At 39.0% G+C, this 18,487-nt stretch overlaps 1 protein-coding gene across 1 annotated transcript in view; it reads right to left on the reverse strand.

Annotated features, from left to right (window-relative positions):
* Positions 1-12,343: 12,343 nt before the first annotated feature.
* The window catches only part of LOC114042086 (von Willebrand factor A domain-containing protein 5A-like), a 12,612-nt gene continuing 6,468 nt past the window's right edge, over positions 12,344-18,487 (reverse strand). Inside the window, exons 3-5 of the mRNA XM_027860778.1 lie at positions 15,076-15,212; positions 14,572-14,698; positions 12,344-13,650 (exon numbers count right to left, since the gene is read on the reverse strand). Of these exons, the coding sequence (XP_027716579.1) occupies positions 13,571-13,650; positions 14,572-14,698; positions 15,076-15,212 (344 nt within the window). The 3' untranslated portion in view covers positions 12,344-13,570. The remainder of the gene's footprint in view (positions 13,651-14,571; positions 14,699-15,075; positions 15,213-18,487) is intronic.

The raw sequence follows: 18,487 nt of genomic DNA on the forward strand, positions 1-18,487 counted from the left end.
TTAAACAACTGACCTGGAAAATAGATCCAGGGGAAACAATTTAAAAATTATTGGTCTATGTGAAAATCATGATAAACAAAAGAGCCTGGACAGTATTTTTCAGGAAATCATAAAGGAAAACTGCCCTGAGGTCCTAGAACCAGAGGGTAAAATAGCCATAGAAAGAATCCACTGATCACCTCCTGAAAGAGATCCCAAATTGAAAATGCCAAGGAATATAGTAGCCAAATTCCAAAATTACTAGGTCAAAGAAAAAATACTGCAAGCAGCCAGAAAGACACAATTTAAATATCATGGAACCACAGTCAGGATTACACAGGACCTCGCAGCTTCTACATTAAAAGACTGTAGGTCATGGAACATGATATTCCATAAGGCAAAAGAGCATGGATTACAACCAAGGATCAACTACCCAGCAAAAATGAGCATAATCTTTCAGGGGAGGAGATGGATATTCAATGAAATAGGGGACTTCCAAACCTGCCTGATAAAAAGACCAGAACTCAACAGAAAATTTGATCTTTAAATACAACACTCAAGAGAGACATAAAAAGACCTTGCAGTGTTTTGCTTTAGCAGAAGGCCAAACAAAGCTCCATAAAATCATGTCTCAAGGAGAGATTACAGAGTTAACAGCTGTACAGAAGGCTTTAGTATTCGATGGAAGACCTTAAAGAGCAAAGATGAAATTCTGGGCAAAAGGTAAACATGGGGATAAGAAGGCTTCTAGAGAAAAACTTGCCACTCAATCAGAGTTGTTAGAGTTTTCTGCTGATCCAGAGCCAGGTAGCATTGATATGTTTGCTGCCCACCATCATCCTGAAGAAATAGGGCCCCGTAACACAACTCCCCCAGGAGCGCAGATCTATCTGGAAACTGTAAGAAGGAATTCAAAGAGAACAAAGACCTTTCTGAAAAGGCAAAGAGCAAACACAGTGTAAAGATAACTAATGTTGCACTGGAGTCTGTCCAGTAGCAAAATAATTCTGTCCTGATCATAACAAGGGCCAGTGACTTGAAGAGCATGGATGAGTTTCTTCTAAAAAAGATGAATGACTTGAATAATGAGGGCAGCAAGAAGTATACATTAGTGGATGTTATGTTTAAAAAAGCACTGAAAGAACTTTGGCAAAACATCTTCAGCTCCTACTCATCTGTGTTGGCAATGAATAAAAGGAAAAGCATTTGATACAAAGACCTGTATGCACTGTTTGAGCAGATTGTAGAGAAGACCATGAGACTTGAGCAGCAGGACTGGAGTGAATCCCCAATCAAAGTTTGGGTTAACACTTTTAAAGTTTTCCTGGATGAGTATGTGACTGAATTCAAGGTTCTGTATTGCATAGCAACAAAGGTGCCAAAAACAGAGAGAAAGAAAAGAAGGAAAAAAGAAACTGATTTTGTGGAAGAACATAATGGGCAGGCCCAAGGTTCCCAACACAAGAAGCTTGGATCAGTACCTTCTACTCCCCAGCAGGAGAGTTCAATCTCTTTAAAGGCCAGGAAATAAGCAAACATCATGAGTAAAAAGAAACGTACCATAGATTCATATTATGAGAACAGTGAAGATCAAGGCAGAAATTCTCAAGAGGACAACATTGTCAACAAACCCACATCTGGAACCTCAGAAGGGAATTTGAACTGGTCTGAAGCCCAAAAAGCCTTCCTAGAAGAGTTCAAGAAGGATTTTAAAAGTCAAATGAGAGAGGTAGAATCCTGAAAAAATACAATTGGCCAATTGGGAAAAAAGTATACTGAAGTATAGTATCCTTACCTACTGTACTGTTCTTCCCTTATATGGATAATGGACAGAGCTTCTGTTTGTGAATTATGCAAGTATGCCTACCACAAGAAGTGCTGTTTGAAAACTACAGCCAGGTGCTTCAAAAAGTATGATCCAGAACTTTCATCTTGACAATTTGGGGTTGAATTGTCCTGATTGACCAATGAAGAAAGCACTGTTCCCCTAGTGGTACAGAAGCAAATAAACTACGTTGAAATGCATGGATTATACACAGAGGGTATTTACTGAAAATCTGGCTCAACTAATAAAATCAAGGAACTTCGTCAAGGTCTAGATACCTTATTGACAGTGTGAATCTAGATGACTACAACATTCATGTCATTGCCAATGTATTCAAACAGTGACTTCGAGAATTGCCTAATCCTCTCATGACTTTTGCACTCTATGAGGAATTTCTGAGAGCTATGGGTCTACAAGAGAGAAAAGAGACCATCCATGGAGTATATTCTGTGATTGATCAGCTTTCCCAAACACATCTCAACACTCTAGAGCCTTATCTTCCATCTGGTCAGGATTGCACTGCAAGAAGACACCAACCGTATGTCTGCTAATGCCTTAGCAATTGTGTTTGCGCCCTGTATACTATGTTGCCAAGACACAACTGACCCATTGCAGAGGGTGCATGATTTCAGCAAAACAACCACCTGTGTAGAGCTGATTGTTGTGGAACAGATGAATATATATAAGACCCATCTCAAAGACATCAACAGCTTGGAGTTTGCTGAGAAAGAGGCCAAGACCAGGCTGTCCCTGATCTGACAATCAATGGTGAGATGTAGGAGACACTACAGTCTCAGGGATAGTTGCGAACATTGTGGGTTCCCTCTAAAATGAAAAAGAGAGATGTTCTCTGAATCCTCTTCAGTGAGTTCTAAGATAACCTCTACTATTAAAAAAAAAGAGTTTAGTTCCATAAATGCCTTAGGCTTGAAGACATAACTTTTTCTCTTGAGTTAGCTTTGCATAAAGTGGGCAAGACTTGTATGTTGAAGTCTTAGATAAAAAGGTGAAGGCTATAAATCAGCTCTGTTCTCTTCTCATTTTCAGAAAACTAGCCTACCTAAATGTTCCCTATACTTCCTTCCAGGGTCTGATCACAGGAATGTCACTTTGAGCAGTTCTAGCAAAGATTCTTATGCGTTGAGTGAGAACTTGATATTTATTGCTCTTATTTTTTAAAGTACCTTCTAAGACAATACAAGTTTCTTTTACAATTAAAAAAAAAAAAGAAATATGACAAGGACAGCCTGGGTACAATTAGACCTAGTGCTATAACAATCCAGGTGCCTATGGCAAATTCAATAAAAGAGTGTGCACAATATTACTGGTCCGAAGGACAACTGGATCATGGGTGCAAGGGTACCAAGAAACTGTCCATTAGGGAGTCTGACCTGTGCCCCAGTGGATGTTGTTGGGGAGTCTTGGGTACTAGAAGAAAAGTCCTATGGAAAAGGGATCCTAGTAGTGTGATGTGAGTAGCATAGACTAGCAAAGTACCTTGTGCTGAGGTCTGAGCCTGGCAGTCACTTCAAGAAGGAAATAAACTCCTACCATCACACTCTGGAAATGCTTCCCCTCTGTCAGCACCATGGACTAAAGTTCCAGCTACCCTTCATTATTTATAGTTATGGTTACAGGCCTGTTCCTTTCCTCATCCATCCCCAACTAATCATCTAATGATTAGAGGCAGTTGAAGTGTGTCAAATACAGCTTAACTGTTCTAATAAAATGCTAAAGATTAGCATTCATGCAGTGGCAATGAGAATGTTGAATGAATAGCAGCCATGCCCTACATAGTAATATTGGTTAAATATGGGACCAATTGTATGGGGAGAGACAAAACCAGGAAAAGAAATATCCCTACAATTTTTCTTTTTTCATTGCTAATACTTATCAAAGTCAAATATCATCACCCTGATATCAAAAGAAATGGTTAAAACTTGATTGTGGCATTGTAATAAACTCCAAAACTTAGGAGGATACATGATTTCATCACATGTATTCTGTCTTTGCTGTCATAGATGAAATGTTACATAGCAGATTGGCTCTGAGTTTGCTGTGTCCAAAAATTTCAACATCCTGAGGCCAACCAAGAAAAAAAATCTCTGTAAACTTAGCAAGACTAATTTTATGTACAATAGGTTGTTATCTGAAGCCTTTTCAGTTTGAAGGGGCCTGGCAGACCTTACCCTCCTCTAGGACCACTTTAATAAAACCATGGTAACCTCCACACTGGGCAGCTAGGTGGTGAAGTGAATAGAGTGCCAAGCCTGGAGTCAGGAAGACTCCTCCTCAGCAAGTTCAAACCCACCCTCAGACACTTACTAGCTGTATGACCCTGGGCTAATCACTTAACATTGTTTGCCTTAGCTCCTCATCTGTAAAATGAGTTGAAGAAGAAAATGGCAAACCACTCCAGTATCTTTGCCAAGAAAATCCAAAATGGGGTCACAAAGAGTTGGACATGACTGAACAACAACAAATCTCCTCTCTACCATTGGGACACAACAAAATGAGGTCATTATATTTGCTAATAAAACAATATTGTCCTTCTCATTTATAAATAAATATAGTTTAACCTGGGTTAGTGCACATCTATTTCCCCTAGCCTGATTGGTGAGTTGATCAAATAAAGTACCTGACCATACAAGTACGGGGACCAGATCAATGGACTCTAGTGATCTCCCCATGTGCTCAAGTGGGCCTCCAACTGACAGTCACTTTCACTCTTGGCAACCAACTTAACTGCAATAAAAACCAGTTGATCCTAGCATTCTGCCATACCCATCTTTTTATCAACCTACCTGACTTTCCAGAAAGTACTGAAAACTAAACTGGTGTAAATTATTTCATAGTAACATGTTATGTAAATAATGTGTAAATGTGGAGGTTTTTTTCTGCCTTTGGCCTACTCTGATTATGCACTGAGGATGACATTTCTATTCAATCAATAGTCAAATGATGGCAAAGTCTTAGGGCAAGAATAGTAATAAAATCACATTTTCTGTAGTTTTCTTTTCAAGGCTTTCAATGAGTCCATGAAGTAAGTAGTACAAGTATCCACATTTTCTCAGGGAAGACTCAGGGAAGAAAGGGGTCTTAGTCAACATTTTACAAATGTCAAGTATAAGAGTAGAGTTTGGAACAGAGGTTTCTCCTGAAATCAGAGCTAAAACTCTTTTCTACTATGCCATACTACTGATGTCTATTTATGTGGGCATGAAGTTGAATCCACCCTCCTCTTACCAAAGCATCTAATCAAAACCTTCTCTGAATTGCTGATGACAGTTAAAATATGTACTCTGCATTTGACTAAGGTGGACCAAATGCTCCCTATTTCTAACCCTCAGCTCTAAGGCCAATATCCATTCACTGACTACAAATATACACCCTAGTTTTCAACCCCAGAGAGTCTCAAGAAATTTCACTTCTTACCAGAAATACCTCATGATTTCTCTCAGGCCTTGTGCCCATTAAGAAATGCATCAGGATTATTTTTATGTCTCTCTCAGTACTGATGTCCTGGGTTAACAAACTCCAACTCTAACTCAAAGTATCTGTAATGTAGCTACATATGAGAGCCCCCTGTGTACATGCTATAAAAACATACACAACCTTGAAGCATTATACAGATGTATTGTTGTTATCAATATTACTCTAAGCTATTTTAAGCAGAGACACATACACAGAGCAGTTTGGTTCATTGTATGCCCAAATTTTGTAGCCCTATTGCCCTCAGGACCCCAAGATGTCACAGCCTCTTGAAAGTCTAGAAATACATTAAAATCTGGCTCAAATGCTACCTTCTCTAAGAAACTTACCTAATACATATATCCCAGTTCCCTCCTATCTTTGTGTCCCTTCCAAATAGACATAAAACATGAAATTCTAGTTACCATTATTTATATAGATGCAGCATGGCATAGTAGTGTGTTGAGCTTGGGGTCAGGAAGACATGAGTTCAAATATTCCTGTAGAACCATAGGCAAATCACTAACTGTTATGGACCTTAAGCAAATATAAAACTTGATCTCAGTGAATCGAGTGTTGGTGTTGGAAACTTAATTTTGAATCTTGTCTCGGACACGTGCTGGCTTTATCAATCTGGTCCAATCACTGAACGTCTCCGAGCCTCTGTTTTCTCGCTATAAAATGAAGATAACAGTAGAAGCAAATGAGTGAATTAAAAGGCTTCAATGTTAAAATATTATATGAATGCTAGCTTCTATTCTCACTAAATCATAAATTGGCTATGAGCTATATTGAAGTGGGTTCATTCTCTTGCTGTGAATTCTCCTCCTTAAGAAAATCACATTTTTTTTCATATTTCTGTCATTACTCATGATAAAATCAGTGTGGAGTAATGGAAAGGTCCTTGCAGTTTCAAATGACTTTAGCTTGACTCCTGGTTCTGATACTTACAAGGTGTCAAGTTCCTTTCATTCTCTGAGATCAGTTTTAGTGTCTGTAAAATGGGAAGAATTAACTTAATATTATTTACTTGACAGTTTGTGAGAAAAGTATTTTATAAACTTTACAATATTGAACAAATGTGAAATGCCATTATTAATTTTAGAGCTAGAAGGGACTTAAGGCTTAATTTTATGATTCTATGTAAGGGTTTATTTAGAGTACATTCCTCATTATATTCAATCAAGAGAACAAGGGGGGAATGAAACTATATCGATCAGGATATCTAAAATTCTAATAGGAAGTAGGAGAGGTAAGGTCTAAGTGTGCTTATCCCTCCCTACTAAGTGACTTTATATCCATTAAGACTCAGGTCTAAGGAAGTCAGCCTCCTGCTCCCCACTCTTAGGACCCAACCTATTGCCCACTTTAATAGATCTGTGGCTTTGATATATTTCAGTGGACTTCCCTGTAGGACCAGAACCTTCAAAGGATCATCTAATAGTCCTGTTCTGCTCTTTCTTCAGTCAGCGTGAAAGCAGGGAAGACAGATGGACAATCACCCCAGGTACTTACACTGTTCATATGTGAGTATGGCAGGTCTTGGTAGAAGGTTGTTTCCCCCACCTAGTGATGTAAGACTATCATCTGTACCCTAACATTCATTGATCCCAAGCTACTGAAAGCAGGGAAGACTGTGCTCTTACTAGAGAAGCCCCAATATTGTTTTTATTTATCAGTGAGGGGGTCTCTGAGGGACTGTATAACCAAGACATACCCCCTGAATTGCTTCCTCAGAGGCTCCAGAAGCCAGAAAGGTCTTTGGATCCCCTGATGTAGCTCTTGGGACATGATGCATTCAGTGAATCCTCTGAGGAAGCAATTAGTTCAGAGTTTCCCTCTTCTTATCAGCCATCCATCCCTTGGGCAACAGCAATGGTGAAATAGGGAAGAAAAAAAAGTATCTGAAATGGGTGACTCCTGGCTGTGGTTCCTTTATGGAATAATTTTCAATCCTGACCCCAAAATCCCCATTTACTGTGTTCATTGTCTGCTTATCTCCTACCCTCTGCCTTTCTAGGTAACACAATTTGTTTTCATCATTTATTTGTTTTATTTAATAATTGTCTCAATTCAAGGAAATTATTAAACTGATATTAGTCAATAAATCTGTATTAAGCATCTAGATGTCATTCTGGGTGCTACATTTTAAGGGGAATTTAAGAAACTAAAATGTTTCCAGGGGAAGGTGAGCAAAAAATGATGAGACTGGAATCCATGTCATATTAGGAACAATTGAAGGAAGTGGAGACATAGTCTGGAGTAGAGAGGACTAAGAATAAATGAGCAGTTTTGTTTTTTGTTTGTTTGCTTTAATAATTTGAAGGGATAACACATAGCTATAAAGAGCAAATATCTTTGTGGAGTAAGGTTTGATAGGTTAGGGTGAAAAGTGAAACCAAAGGTAGAAAAAAAAACTCATTCTTTCTTATTCCGTCCTCCAAATAGAAGAAACACAGATTCTTCCCACACTTTTCTGTTCCCACTGAGTGATTCTGGACATGATTTTCCCTTAGTTCTCACCCTTACCTACCACTTATTTGGCCAGAAAATTTGACTAAGGTACCTATAGTTAAAGTAATCTAATTCAGGATAAAAAAAATACTTAATTGCTTGGCCTTAGACTAGTGGTGATTGGCCTCAAGTATTGTGGGTTTCGTCTGATATTTTAGAAGCTTTTAGACATGTTTTATTAATAAAAAAAATCACCAGCTTAAGATCTTCTCATACATAGTTCATAGAATCCTCCATCATCACTTCAATGTTTTAGACAGAAAAGTTAGATCTCTGACTAGGTTGAAGTCTGTGTGATTAGTTTGACTTCTCTGATATTAACATACAGACATGCAGCACAAAGCAGTTCATAGATTTTGTGTCAAGGCAAAATGATTTCAAAAATACAAATTAAATCAGAGATTACAGAAGACTTAAAAAACATAGAAACTTAACAGTAAAATGCCTTCTTTTTGTAGGCAGAGATAAAGTTGGGGGAGAAGGGAGGAGAGGAGTTGGAGCTCATCGATGGTTCTAGAGTTCTCTATGGAAGAAGGGTCAAGGGGCTTCTCAGTCAAGAGTTTACAGGCAGAAGTAGCTTGGTAAATCCATACAGCCAACTAAACATCAGTTTTACTTAATTCCCATTCAAAATGTGAATGCCCCTCCTGTCTGGATGGTTTATTTTATTCATTCATGTTTCCCTTTACCAAGCAGAAGTAGCCTGATTTTCTACTAGGCTACTGATTCAGTAACCTAGAATCCCAGGGATTTGCTTCTTCTCCTTGCTGAAGGTATTGAATTACCACTTTCTATATTCTACTTTGCTTGTCTTTGATTCAGTTGCTATCAAGTAGCCCTGACCTGGATTTGGCATCCCTTCTGGATGAACCATTAAATATACACATTACAAATTAACTAAGGCATAAAACATATTCTCAAAGAATAGAAAGAAAACCCAGTGTTTTCTTTGATCAATCTCTAAAATTCTGGATAAGCAATATTCATTTAGCAAAATTTCAAATCTCACATACATATCTGAAAGCCACCCCAAACTTGTTAAGAGCCATAAGACATGAAGAAATAGCTTGCTTAAAACCATTTCCACAAAAACCTCAAAATAGAGCACAGGGTCTGATGAAATAGTTCAAGTAGTTAGCAATAGGTATAAGAGCAAAAGAACATAGGAGATGCTAAGCAGGAAAGATGACAGAGAGTTTGGATCAGATCTCATACTTTCTAACTGTAAAACTGTAGACAAGTCATTAGAATTCCACTTAAAATAACTGCAAACAATTTAAAATAGTTGAGATGCTATCTACCAAAACAAAATCCAAGAACTATATGAATACAATTACAAAATATTTTTCACACAAATAAAGTCAGAGCTAAACAATTGGAAAAATATTAATTGCTCATGGGTAGGCTGAGCCAATATAATAAAAATAATTCACCTAAGTGAATCAACTTATTCAGTGCCATATCAAAATACTCCCCTCCAAAAAATTATAGAACTAGAAAATAATAACAAAATTAATCTGAAAGAACAAAAGATCAAGAAAATCAAGGAAATCAATGAAAAGAAATGTGAAGGAAAGTGGCTTAGTAGTACCAGATTTCAAACTATATTATAAAGCAATAATCATTAAAACAATCTGGTACTGGCTAAGAAGTGGAGTGGTGGATCAGTGGAATACATTAGGTACACAATACACATTAGTAAATAAATGTGGGATTGTAGTGTTTGACAAACTCAAAGATCCAAGATTTGGTGACAAGAACTCACTATCTGACAAAAATTACTGGGAAAACTAAGAAGCAGTTTGGTAGAAACAAGGTATAGACCAATAGTTCAAACCTCAGAATGATTAAATAAACAAAGGTATGTCTAAAATGCAAACCTCAAAACTTGTAGAGGAAGATAACTTTGTTTTCTCAAAAAACATAAGGGACAATTGTTTTGGCTTTTGAATGTAAAAGGAACTTAGACACAAAAGTAGTAATTTAACCAAAAAGTTAACTTCTAAAATCTTTCAACATGAGCAGAGCCTTCATAAATCCCTGGGCAAACACATCTTAATTTAAAAAATAAAAAAGTTTTTTTGGGAGGCAGTTAAATGGCCCAGTGAATAGAGCACCAGCCCTGCAGTCAGGAGGACCTGAGTTCAAATTCAGCCTCAAACACATGACACTTACTAGCTATGTAACCCTAGGCAAGTCATTTAACCCTGATTGCCTTGCCAAAAAAAAAAAAAAGTTTTTGAAATTAGAAAAAGTCATTCAAGTTGTTTCCCCATGTGATAAAGGACTGTTTTAAACTTGGAGTGAGGGTAGTATGATAATTAAGTCTTCTAAAGGACAGAGATAACAGGTGGTACATTATTCTAATAGCAGCCAAATTACTTACAAGGAGTTTACACACTCACTTCAGAATCTACTATCAATAGCCTCCTTTTCTCCTTTTCCTTTCCATTTTGCTCTTTTTCCCTTCACTTCTCTGACAAAAAAACTGATTCTTGTTCAGATGGATTCCTAAGGAGAAATAGGAAACTAAATATGAAAACTCTAAAGAAGGAGGAAAATTATGCCCTCCTAAATCAGCCTAATTCCCCAAAAAGGGAGCATGAGCTTCAACTCTGGCCAGATGATGTAGCCCTACTGTCCAACACAGATACTTCAGAAACAAGAGTGACAATGATTCCTTTCCTCAAGAAAAATGGAGTCCATAATACCAAGACCCTAATAAATTTTGGTTAGATTGAATCAAATTGCACTTCAAGGCCAGAAGTTTACAATCAGAGAGAAAGTTTTATCAGAACATCTGGGCTGACCCCATTTAGATGGAGTGTTAGCTTCAGCCATGAAGCGTGCCCTTCATATCTTCTACTCGAACTACTTCTCCTTTCAGCTGTTCCTGTGGCCTCTTTTGAGCCCTTCTCATCCAACCATGGCCATCCAAGTGTTTGACAGTGCCTGAAACATAGAAGGTACTTAATAAATGTTAGCACTTTTTCTTCTCCTTTCCCCATTAATAGATCAGAATATAGAATATAGAACTGAAATATGTTTCTATAATGGTATTTAGAATCACCTGTTTCTACTTCTCTTCCCAGCCTTTCTTCCCCTCAATCTCAAACCTAGCACTTTGGGTTTTTTGGTTTGTTTTTTTTTTAATATATGAAGTAATCTCAAAATCACAGGACAGGAGAAGACTAAAACTCTTGTTTCCTGACCCTACGGGCAGAGTTTTTTCTCCACCTCTTGAATAGAGGTCTTATTTCCCAAATAAAACTTCAAGTGTCCCAGGGGGCAACATTCTGTTTTATACTTGCTCATTCCCTTCCTACCCATAGCACTCTGACTTGCTCATAGTTCCTATATTAATATTATTTGACAGTTAGCTGATCCCCAACTCTTAAGATTGTTGAGGAAACTACTTGCTTAAAGTTAAGGTTTTAAGTCTGTTTCATATTACTGAGTCTTAGGACAGTTCTTAAAGGACAATTTTGATATCCCTACTGGATGTAATCAGTATTTATTCAGTTCATTGTGATTTAATGGGTATCTCTGAATGTTAGTGAATTAAACAGAATGCGATGAAGTTTTAGTTATGTTAGTTAATGCTTTTAAAATGAGTTATGGTTAATTAAGCACGTATTGATCACATTAATTGCATTTGATTTATAAGAGTGTTCCATGCTATATTAGCTAGGCCTGTTCTAAGAACATATATTAACTCGTGTTAAGGGCTTGCATTTGCAATATCCCCTCACCTCTAGAAATCACTACTGCCACTCCTAAGTGACCTTGGCTTTAAAACCACAACTTGTTTGGTCCCCTAGGATACTTTTGGCCAATCACGAATGTTTGATGGCCTGTGGAAAGCCACTGCTGAGAAGAGCTGTAGCTGATGACCTAGCTGTAAAAGGCCTGCTGACAAAAGTGGTTGTCGTTAGCTTGGACATTGTCCTTAGCCAGTTATAAGAAATCCCACCTACATACACACACACTTCTGAAGATTAGCCTGTTATTATATTAGGAGTCTCCACTCCCCTCCCAGGGACTTCCTAAGGGTTTATAAAATCCCTCAGTCCCTGAGCATTGAGGTCCTTGGGCAAGAGGTAGGTCTTGGATCTAATTGCTTAGGGACCCAACTCTGCATCGCTCCCTAATAAATTGATAAGTTAGAGGAAGGTGAAAATAGCTGGAGTCAGGATTGTGTATCTTCCACTAAAGATACTGAGAATGTTCTCCCAATACCAGATAACTAGGCAGATTTTTTAGGATTTTAAATCATTCCATTGCTTTCTCCTCCACCAATGCCATGAATTGCAGGTTTATTGAGACATTCCTGGGAAGTCCTGCCATGGATATCCTTAACCCAAGGAAACTGGGGCTAGAGGCTGAATTATGGAGTCCCACTTAAGAAATGGAACAGTTGGATACATATGGAGAAAAAGAGCAGAAGGGGTGCTGTTTGTCCACTGAGAAAAGCAGGCAATCAGGACAGCAGCTTAGGAGTACAAAGACCAAGATACTGTGAGTAGGCAAAAGAAAATACCAGATAAAACAGAGTACTAATAGGCAATTCATTTTATTCTTGATAGTTGAATATTTCCAGGAAATAACATGTTTCTGAAAAGTTTAAGTACACATGACAAAGCAAGTGAGGATACAAGATTGTAACATGCAGAGAAGGCCTTTCCTTCATCTCAGAGACAGGGAGATGTTGATTTCGAACCCACGTCTCTCTACTACTATTGTTGTTGAGGAGAAAACAGGGCCTAAAAGCCAAGGCCCACAGCCCATATTCATAGAATTCCACCTCCATGACCAAAGATTAGTCTCTATGTCTCCAACAACTGCCATAGGTGGCATGAGGAGCTCATCATGCTTATAGAACTGGAGAATATAAAGGCCACACAGACAGAATCAGAATGGTCCAGTGCAGTTTAGGTATCTCTTCCCAAGCCCATCCTCCAGGCATAGAGTTAGGTTAAACCTCATGCATGCCTTCCACCTCGAGTGGGAATCCCTTTCTTTGTTGGGGTCCTTACCTGCTCACCAGCTTTGTCCAGGTAGTGTGCAAGATAAAGTGTTACAAGAATTTTTTTTAAGTCACCTAACAATAATAAATCTAGTTCTGTTATACAATACATATGTCATGGAAGATGCATGTCCTACCATTATCTAAATTTTAACTCTCCTCAGAAGTGAAATCCCTACCTGCATATAGACTAAAAGATACTTCAAACTAGGCACCTCCCTCCCTCTGTTTACTCATTTTTAAAACAGAGGAAACCATTCATTCTTTAATATGCCTTGAGATAGTCTAAAGGGGGGAAGGGGAAAAGCCAGAGTAATATCTGCCTTCCCCAGCCCTGCACTTCGTAGATTTTATGCAGTGACAGAGATTCTGGTAACCACAAAGAATGATATAGCATAAAAGTGTTTGTGGGATTGAAAGGAAGAGTTCTTTCTTGATTCTTCCTCTTATTTCTCACTTCCCCACAAAAAAAATTATTTTTATTTATTTTGTGCATATTTTGGAATTTATTAATTTGTGTACTTGCTGCTTTCCCCAGCAGAATGCAAGCTGCTTGTGAGAAGACTATCCTTTTTGTAGCATTAGCTCCTGGCATATACCCAACACACAGTAGAGCCCTTAATTAATACTTTAATTGAACCAAATGGAATCTGACTGACCAGTCCCTATGGGAAATGAGCATAACCAGGAAGGAAGGTACAGCAGCATAGAGGGTAAGGAGCAGCAGCCAGAGATAAACGCTTCCATTTCTACTCTCACAGGCCAAAGACAACAGGATCTACAGATGATTTCAGGAGAGCATTGGCAGCTTTGATGCATTCACCCAGGGAGGGATCTGTAAACACAAGAAGATGGATAGCTAGACAAATGCCAGGAAAAGGAAAGAAGCAGATTCACTTCACCAGCTTGCATCCTATTCCCTTTCATCCCTCCTTCCTTTATTCGTTCTTTTTCCCCTTCTTCTTGTTGTTATAATATTTCAGTAGTGTCCAACTCTTTGTCCATTTGGGGTTTTGTTGGCAAAGACATTCCAAAGTATTAGAAATTGCCATTTCCTTCTCCAGATTATTTTACAGATGAGGAACTGAGTCAAACAGAGCTAAGTGACTTGCTGAAGGTTACACAGTGAGCAAGACTGGATTTGAACTCAGTTCCTCCTGACTCCAGGGCCAGCCCTTTGTTCACTGTACTACCTAGCTATCCCTACTCCTATTCTGCCCTCCCCTAACCATTTATAGCTCTAGCAAACATTCATTAAGCATTTATTATGTTTAACAGAAGGCACTGCTATATCCCCACCAAGAGTCATGCTCTTTCTCTTTTCTCATCCCTTAAATTCCCTTTTCACTTTTCCTGACCCCACAAACACGTATAAGGTACAATATTCTTGAAACCAGAGGAGTAAATAGCTGCTAGATCAGTCTCAGTCTAACCCTGAGGGCATCTGTGGTAGGAGTGATGCTAGCAGCCTGGCAGAAGGAATGCAAAGAGAGACAAGACCACTCTGTTGAGAGTTCTTGATACCCCACCAGCCTTTCCCATAGGCTTTTCCAACCTTCTTCTTGTGTCTCCTCTATGTTCCTCACTATCTATGAGTCCTTCCTCTGGGCTGAAAGACCAAAAGAAGTGGAACAGAAAGGATCAGGCCATCAATCTCTCCATCTTTCATCCTAGTCAGGTTAATAAAGCTGTATCCTGAGGGAATAGCAAGTCTCCTGATGTATATGGAAAAAGGTCCTCAAGGCAGTATCCTTACCAGATCGAGCCTGGATCCATGCCACAGCCTTTCTTTCCAGGAGTTCCCATTCTTCTCTCTGGTCACAACTGGAACTGTGCATCCACAGCACAGCTAAGATAGTGGCCCACCTTGGGACATCTTTACTCTAGAGAATATACAGAACCCAAGGCACCAGGGTCAGGGTACCCCAGAAAGGGGCAGACAAACCATGGGATGGTTTCTAGCCCTTCCAGGACCATAGAAAGAACTGATCCCAGATTCATTAACTATTTCTTCCAGTTCCCTGCCCTTATTGTTCTCCTCAATGAATAAATGTTTACTGAGCACTGATACATGAAGAACTATCTAGCTTTAAGGGCTAGAAAGTATTTCCATCAACCTCTCTCAGTCACAGACCATGCCTAATGAGCAATGGCTCCCATCATTTTGTCCAAAGGTGGATTGCTCTCCCTTACTCTCTCTCTCTTGCTCTTCCCCCAAATACATACCCCACCCTATGCCTTCCTCTCTCTGGGACCTTACCTGACCAGGCAATGCAGCCAATGCACTCTGAACACTCATTCCCAGGACTGAGGCCAGAGCTTCATCCAGTTCCCAAGAACCATCTGCCTTCTGGAGGGAAATCAGTTGCATAAGTGGAGACTCTGATGGGGATGTGTCTAGGGGAATAAATAGTAAACTTCAACATCACTCACACCTCAATGGCAGCTGAGGGAAAATATCATTCTGAATTCTTTTTATTTATTTATTTATTTTTTTTTGTGAGGCAATTGGGGTTAACTTACTTGCCCAGAGTCACACACCTAGTGTTATACATCTAAGGCCAGATCTGAACTCAAGTCCTCCTGACTCCAAGGCCTGTACTCTATCCACTGTGCCACCTAACTGCCCCCGGAAAATGTTATTCCGTAAAGATCTACTAGACATAAAGCAGGATGTATTTGTAGGGTAAAATGGAGAGGGTTTCTTGAAGTAACTTTGGTTTGAGGGCCCATAGACTTCATATCCAAAGGGCTTCAAACACCAGTTCCCCTGCCCCCAACAATTCCCCCAAGGCCTTGCTGAGTCCCAGAGCAATCCACCAGGTAGGCCCCACCCAAGGACATGCCAAGAGTCCCAGACCAGCAAGATAGGAAGGGTCCTGTCCTCAGTGCAGGTCACCAGTTAGGCCCTACCCTCACTGCTAATCAGTAGTGATACCCCCCCTCTGAAGCCACCCAGCAGCAAGACCTGCCTGCAGATAGCCAACAGTGAGCCCACCCCCTGTTCAATGTAAGTCAGGAGCTAGGCCCTGAGGCCCAGAGAAAGTCAGCAATCAGGCTCCAGAGCCTCAGCACTGTATAGGACAGTACAATAACAAAGCCCAACACTCACATAAAAGTATAAAGTCATAAAAATATGCAGAAAAATACGCAGAAAAATGAGCAAAAAAAAAGAAATTGAATATATAAAGTTATTATGGTGTCAGGGAAGATCAAGGCACAAACTTTGATGAGATCAGCCTCAAAATGTTTACATGTGAAGGCTCAAAGAAAAATTTAAACTGGTCTCAGGCCCAAAAATGAACACATGGAAGAACTTTAAAAATACTTTTATTTATGTTTTCCCCTAAAGATAATTTTAATAGCATTTTATTTTTTCCCAATTATATGTCAAGACATTTTTAGCATTTATTTTTAGAAAATTTAAAATGGATCTTTCAAAGCAGCTTAGAGAAGTATAAGAAAAATGAGGAAAAGAAATGAGTAATGCAAGAGAATCATGAAAAAAGGGTCAATAGCTTGGTAAAAAAAAAATGGAAAAACATCTACAAAAATTCACTAAAGAGAATAACTCCTTTAAAAAATAGAATTGGCCAAATTGGGGGGAAAAAGGTACAAAAGCTCACAGAAGAAAATAATTCCTTAAAAATTAGAATTGAGGAGACTGAGCCAAGATGGCAGAGGGAAAGCAGCAACTTGCTTGAGCTCTCCCCCAAACCCCTCCAAATATCTATAAAAAATGGCTCCAAACAAATTCTAAAGAACAGAACCCACAAAAAGATAGAGTGAAACAAATTTCCAACCAAAGACAGCCTGGATGGTTGATCAGAAAGGTATATCGCGCCAGGCAGGGAGAGGAGTGCAGTGCGGCTTGGGCACACAGGCTGCAGCGACCATGGAGCAGACCTCAGAGGACTAAATTGTGGACAGCTGTGGTGGTTTCCAGACTTCTCAACCCAGGAATGCTAAAGACAACTTAGAAGGTCAGTGGGAAAAGTCTGTGACTGCCGCAAGAGAGAGAAGCTAGGTTTCAGTCACAAGTCCTGAGCTTCCAGCCCACAGACTGAGGGGGGATCGAGTGGCTGATCAGATAGGGATTGCGGGGATCTCTTTACCAGTGCTGAGGCGGGAATCTCTTGCTTTGCCTGTGTGTGGATCTGGGTCACAGTTCTGAGGGGCGGTCCTAGGGCAAGGAGGAGTGCTGACGTGGTGGAGGTTGTTATGGAGGTGGAGAGGAAACACCTCACCCCTTATCATAGCACCTTGGAAGAACTGAAAATTTACAGGTCCCTAGAAGTATCTCTGAAAACAGCTGTACAAACCCCTGAAGCTTGGGACAGTACATTCTCCACATTGGAAAGAGACTTTTACCTGAACAAGAGTTTAAAACTCAAGTAATTGGCCAGGATCATGAGTAAGCAGCACAACAAGAGTCAGACTATATTATCTTACTATGGTGACAAAGAAGATCAAAACATACAACCTGGGCAGCTAGAGGGTGTAGTGGAAAAAGCACTGGCCCTGGAGTCAGGAGGACACAAGTTCAAATCCAGCCTCAGACATGTAACACTTACTAGCTGTGTGACCCTGGGCAAGTCACTTAACCCCAATTGCCTTACCAAAAAAAAAAAAACCAAAAAACAAAAGAAAAAAAAAACATACAACCAGAAGAAGGCAACAAAGTCAAAGCTCCTATATCCAAAGCCTCCAAGAAAAATATGAATCAGTCCCAGGCCTTGGAAGAGCTCAAAAGGTATTTTGAGAAGCAAGTAAGAGAAGTAGAGGAAAAACTGGGAAGAGAAATGAGAGTGATGCAAGAAAAAAAAAAAAGAAAAAAGTTTCCAGGAAAAAAAAATTAGAATTGGGCATAAGGAAGCTAATGACTCTATGAGACATCAAGGTACAATAAAACAATTAAAAGAACAAAAAAATTAGAAAGTATAAAATTTCTTATTGTTTAAAAAAAATTGACCTGGAAATCCAGGTGAGATAATTTAAGAATTATTGGATCAAAAAAAGTGCCTGGACATCATATTTCAAGAAAATTATCAAGGAAAACTGCCCTGATATATTGGAACCAGAGGATAATACAGAAATGGCAAGGATCCACTGAAAGAGATCCCTAAATAAAAATTCCAAGGAATATCACAGCCAAATTCCAAAGCTCCCAGGTTAAGGAGAGAATACTGCAAGCAGACAAAAAGAAACAATTCAAATATTGTGGAGGCACAGTCAGGATTACAAAGGATTTAGCATCTTCTACATGAAAGAAGCAGAAGGCTTGGAATACAATATTTTGGAATGCAAAGGAGTTAGGATTACAACCAAGAATCACTTACTCAGCAAAACTGAGTATACTCTATCAGGGAAAAAAATGGTTATTTAATGAAATAGAGGAGTTTCAAACATTCCTAATTAAAAGACCAGAGCTTAATGATAAAAAAAAATTATCTTCAAATGCAAGACTCAAGAGAAACATAAAAAGGTAAAAGAGAAATAAGAAAGCGAAAACATAAAGAGATTCAATGAGGTTAAACTGTTTATATTTCCACATGGCAAGGTGATAACTCTTAGAACTTTATCACTATATGGGCAATTAGGAGTATTCATAGATAGAAGATGTGGATGTGAGATGACTATGATGGTATGATGTCCTAAAAAACAAAATTGAG

Source organism: Vombatus ursinus, unplaced genomic scaffold (assembly GCF_900497805.2).
Source record: "Vombatus ursinus unplaced genomic scaffold, bare-nosed wombat genome assembly UNPS02014258.1, whole genome shotgun sequence".
NCBI lineage: Eukaryota > Metazoa > Chordata > Mammalia > Diprotodontia > Vombatidae > Vombatus > Vombatus ursinus.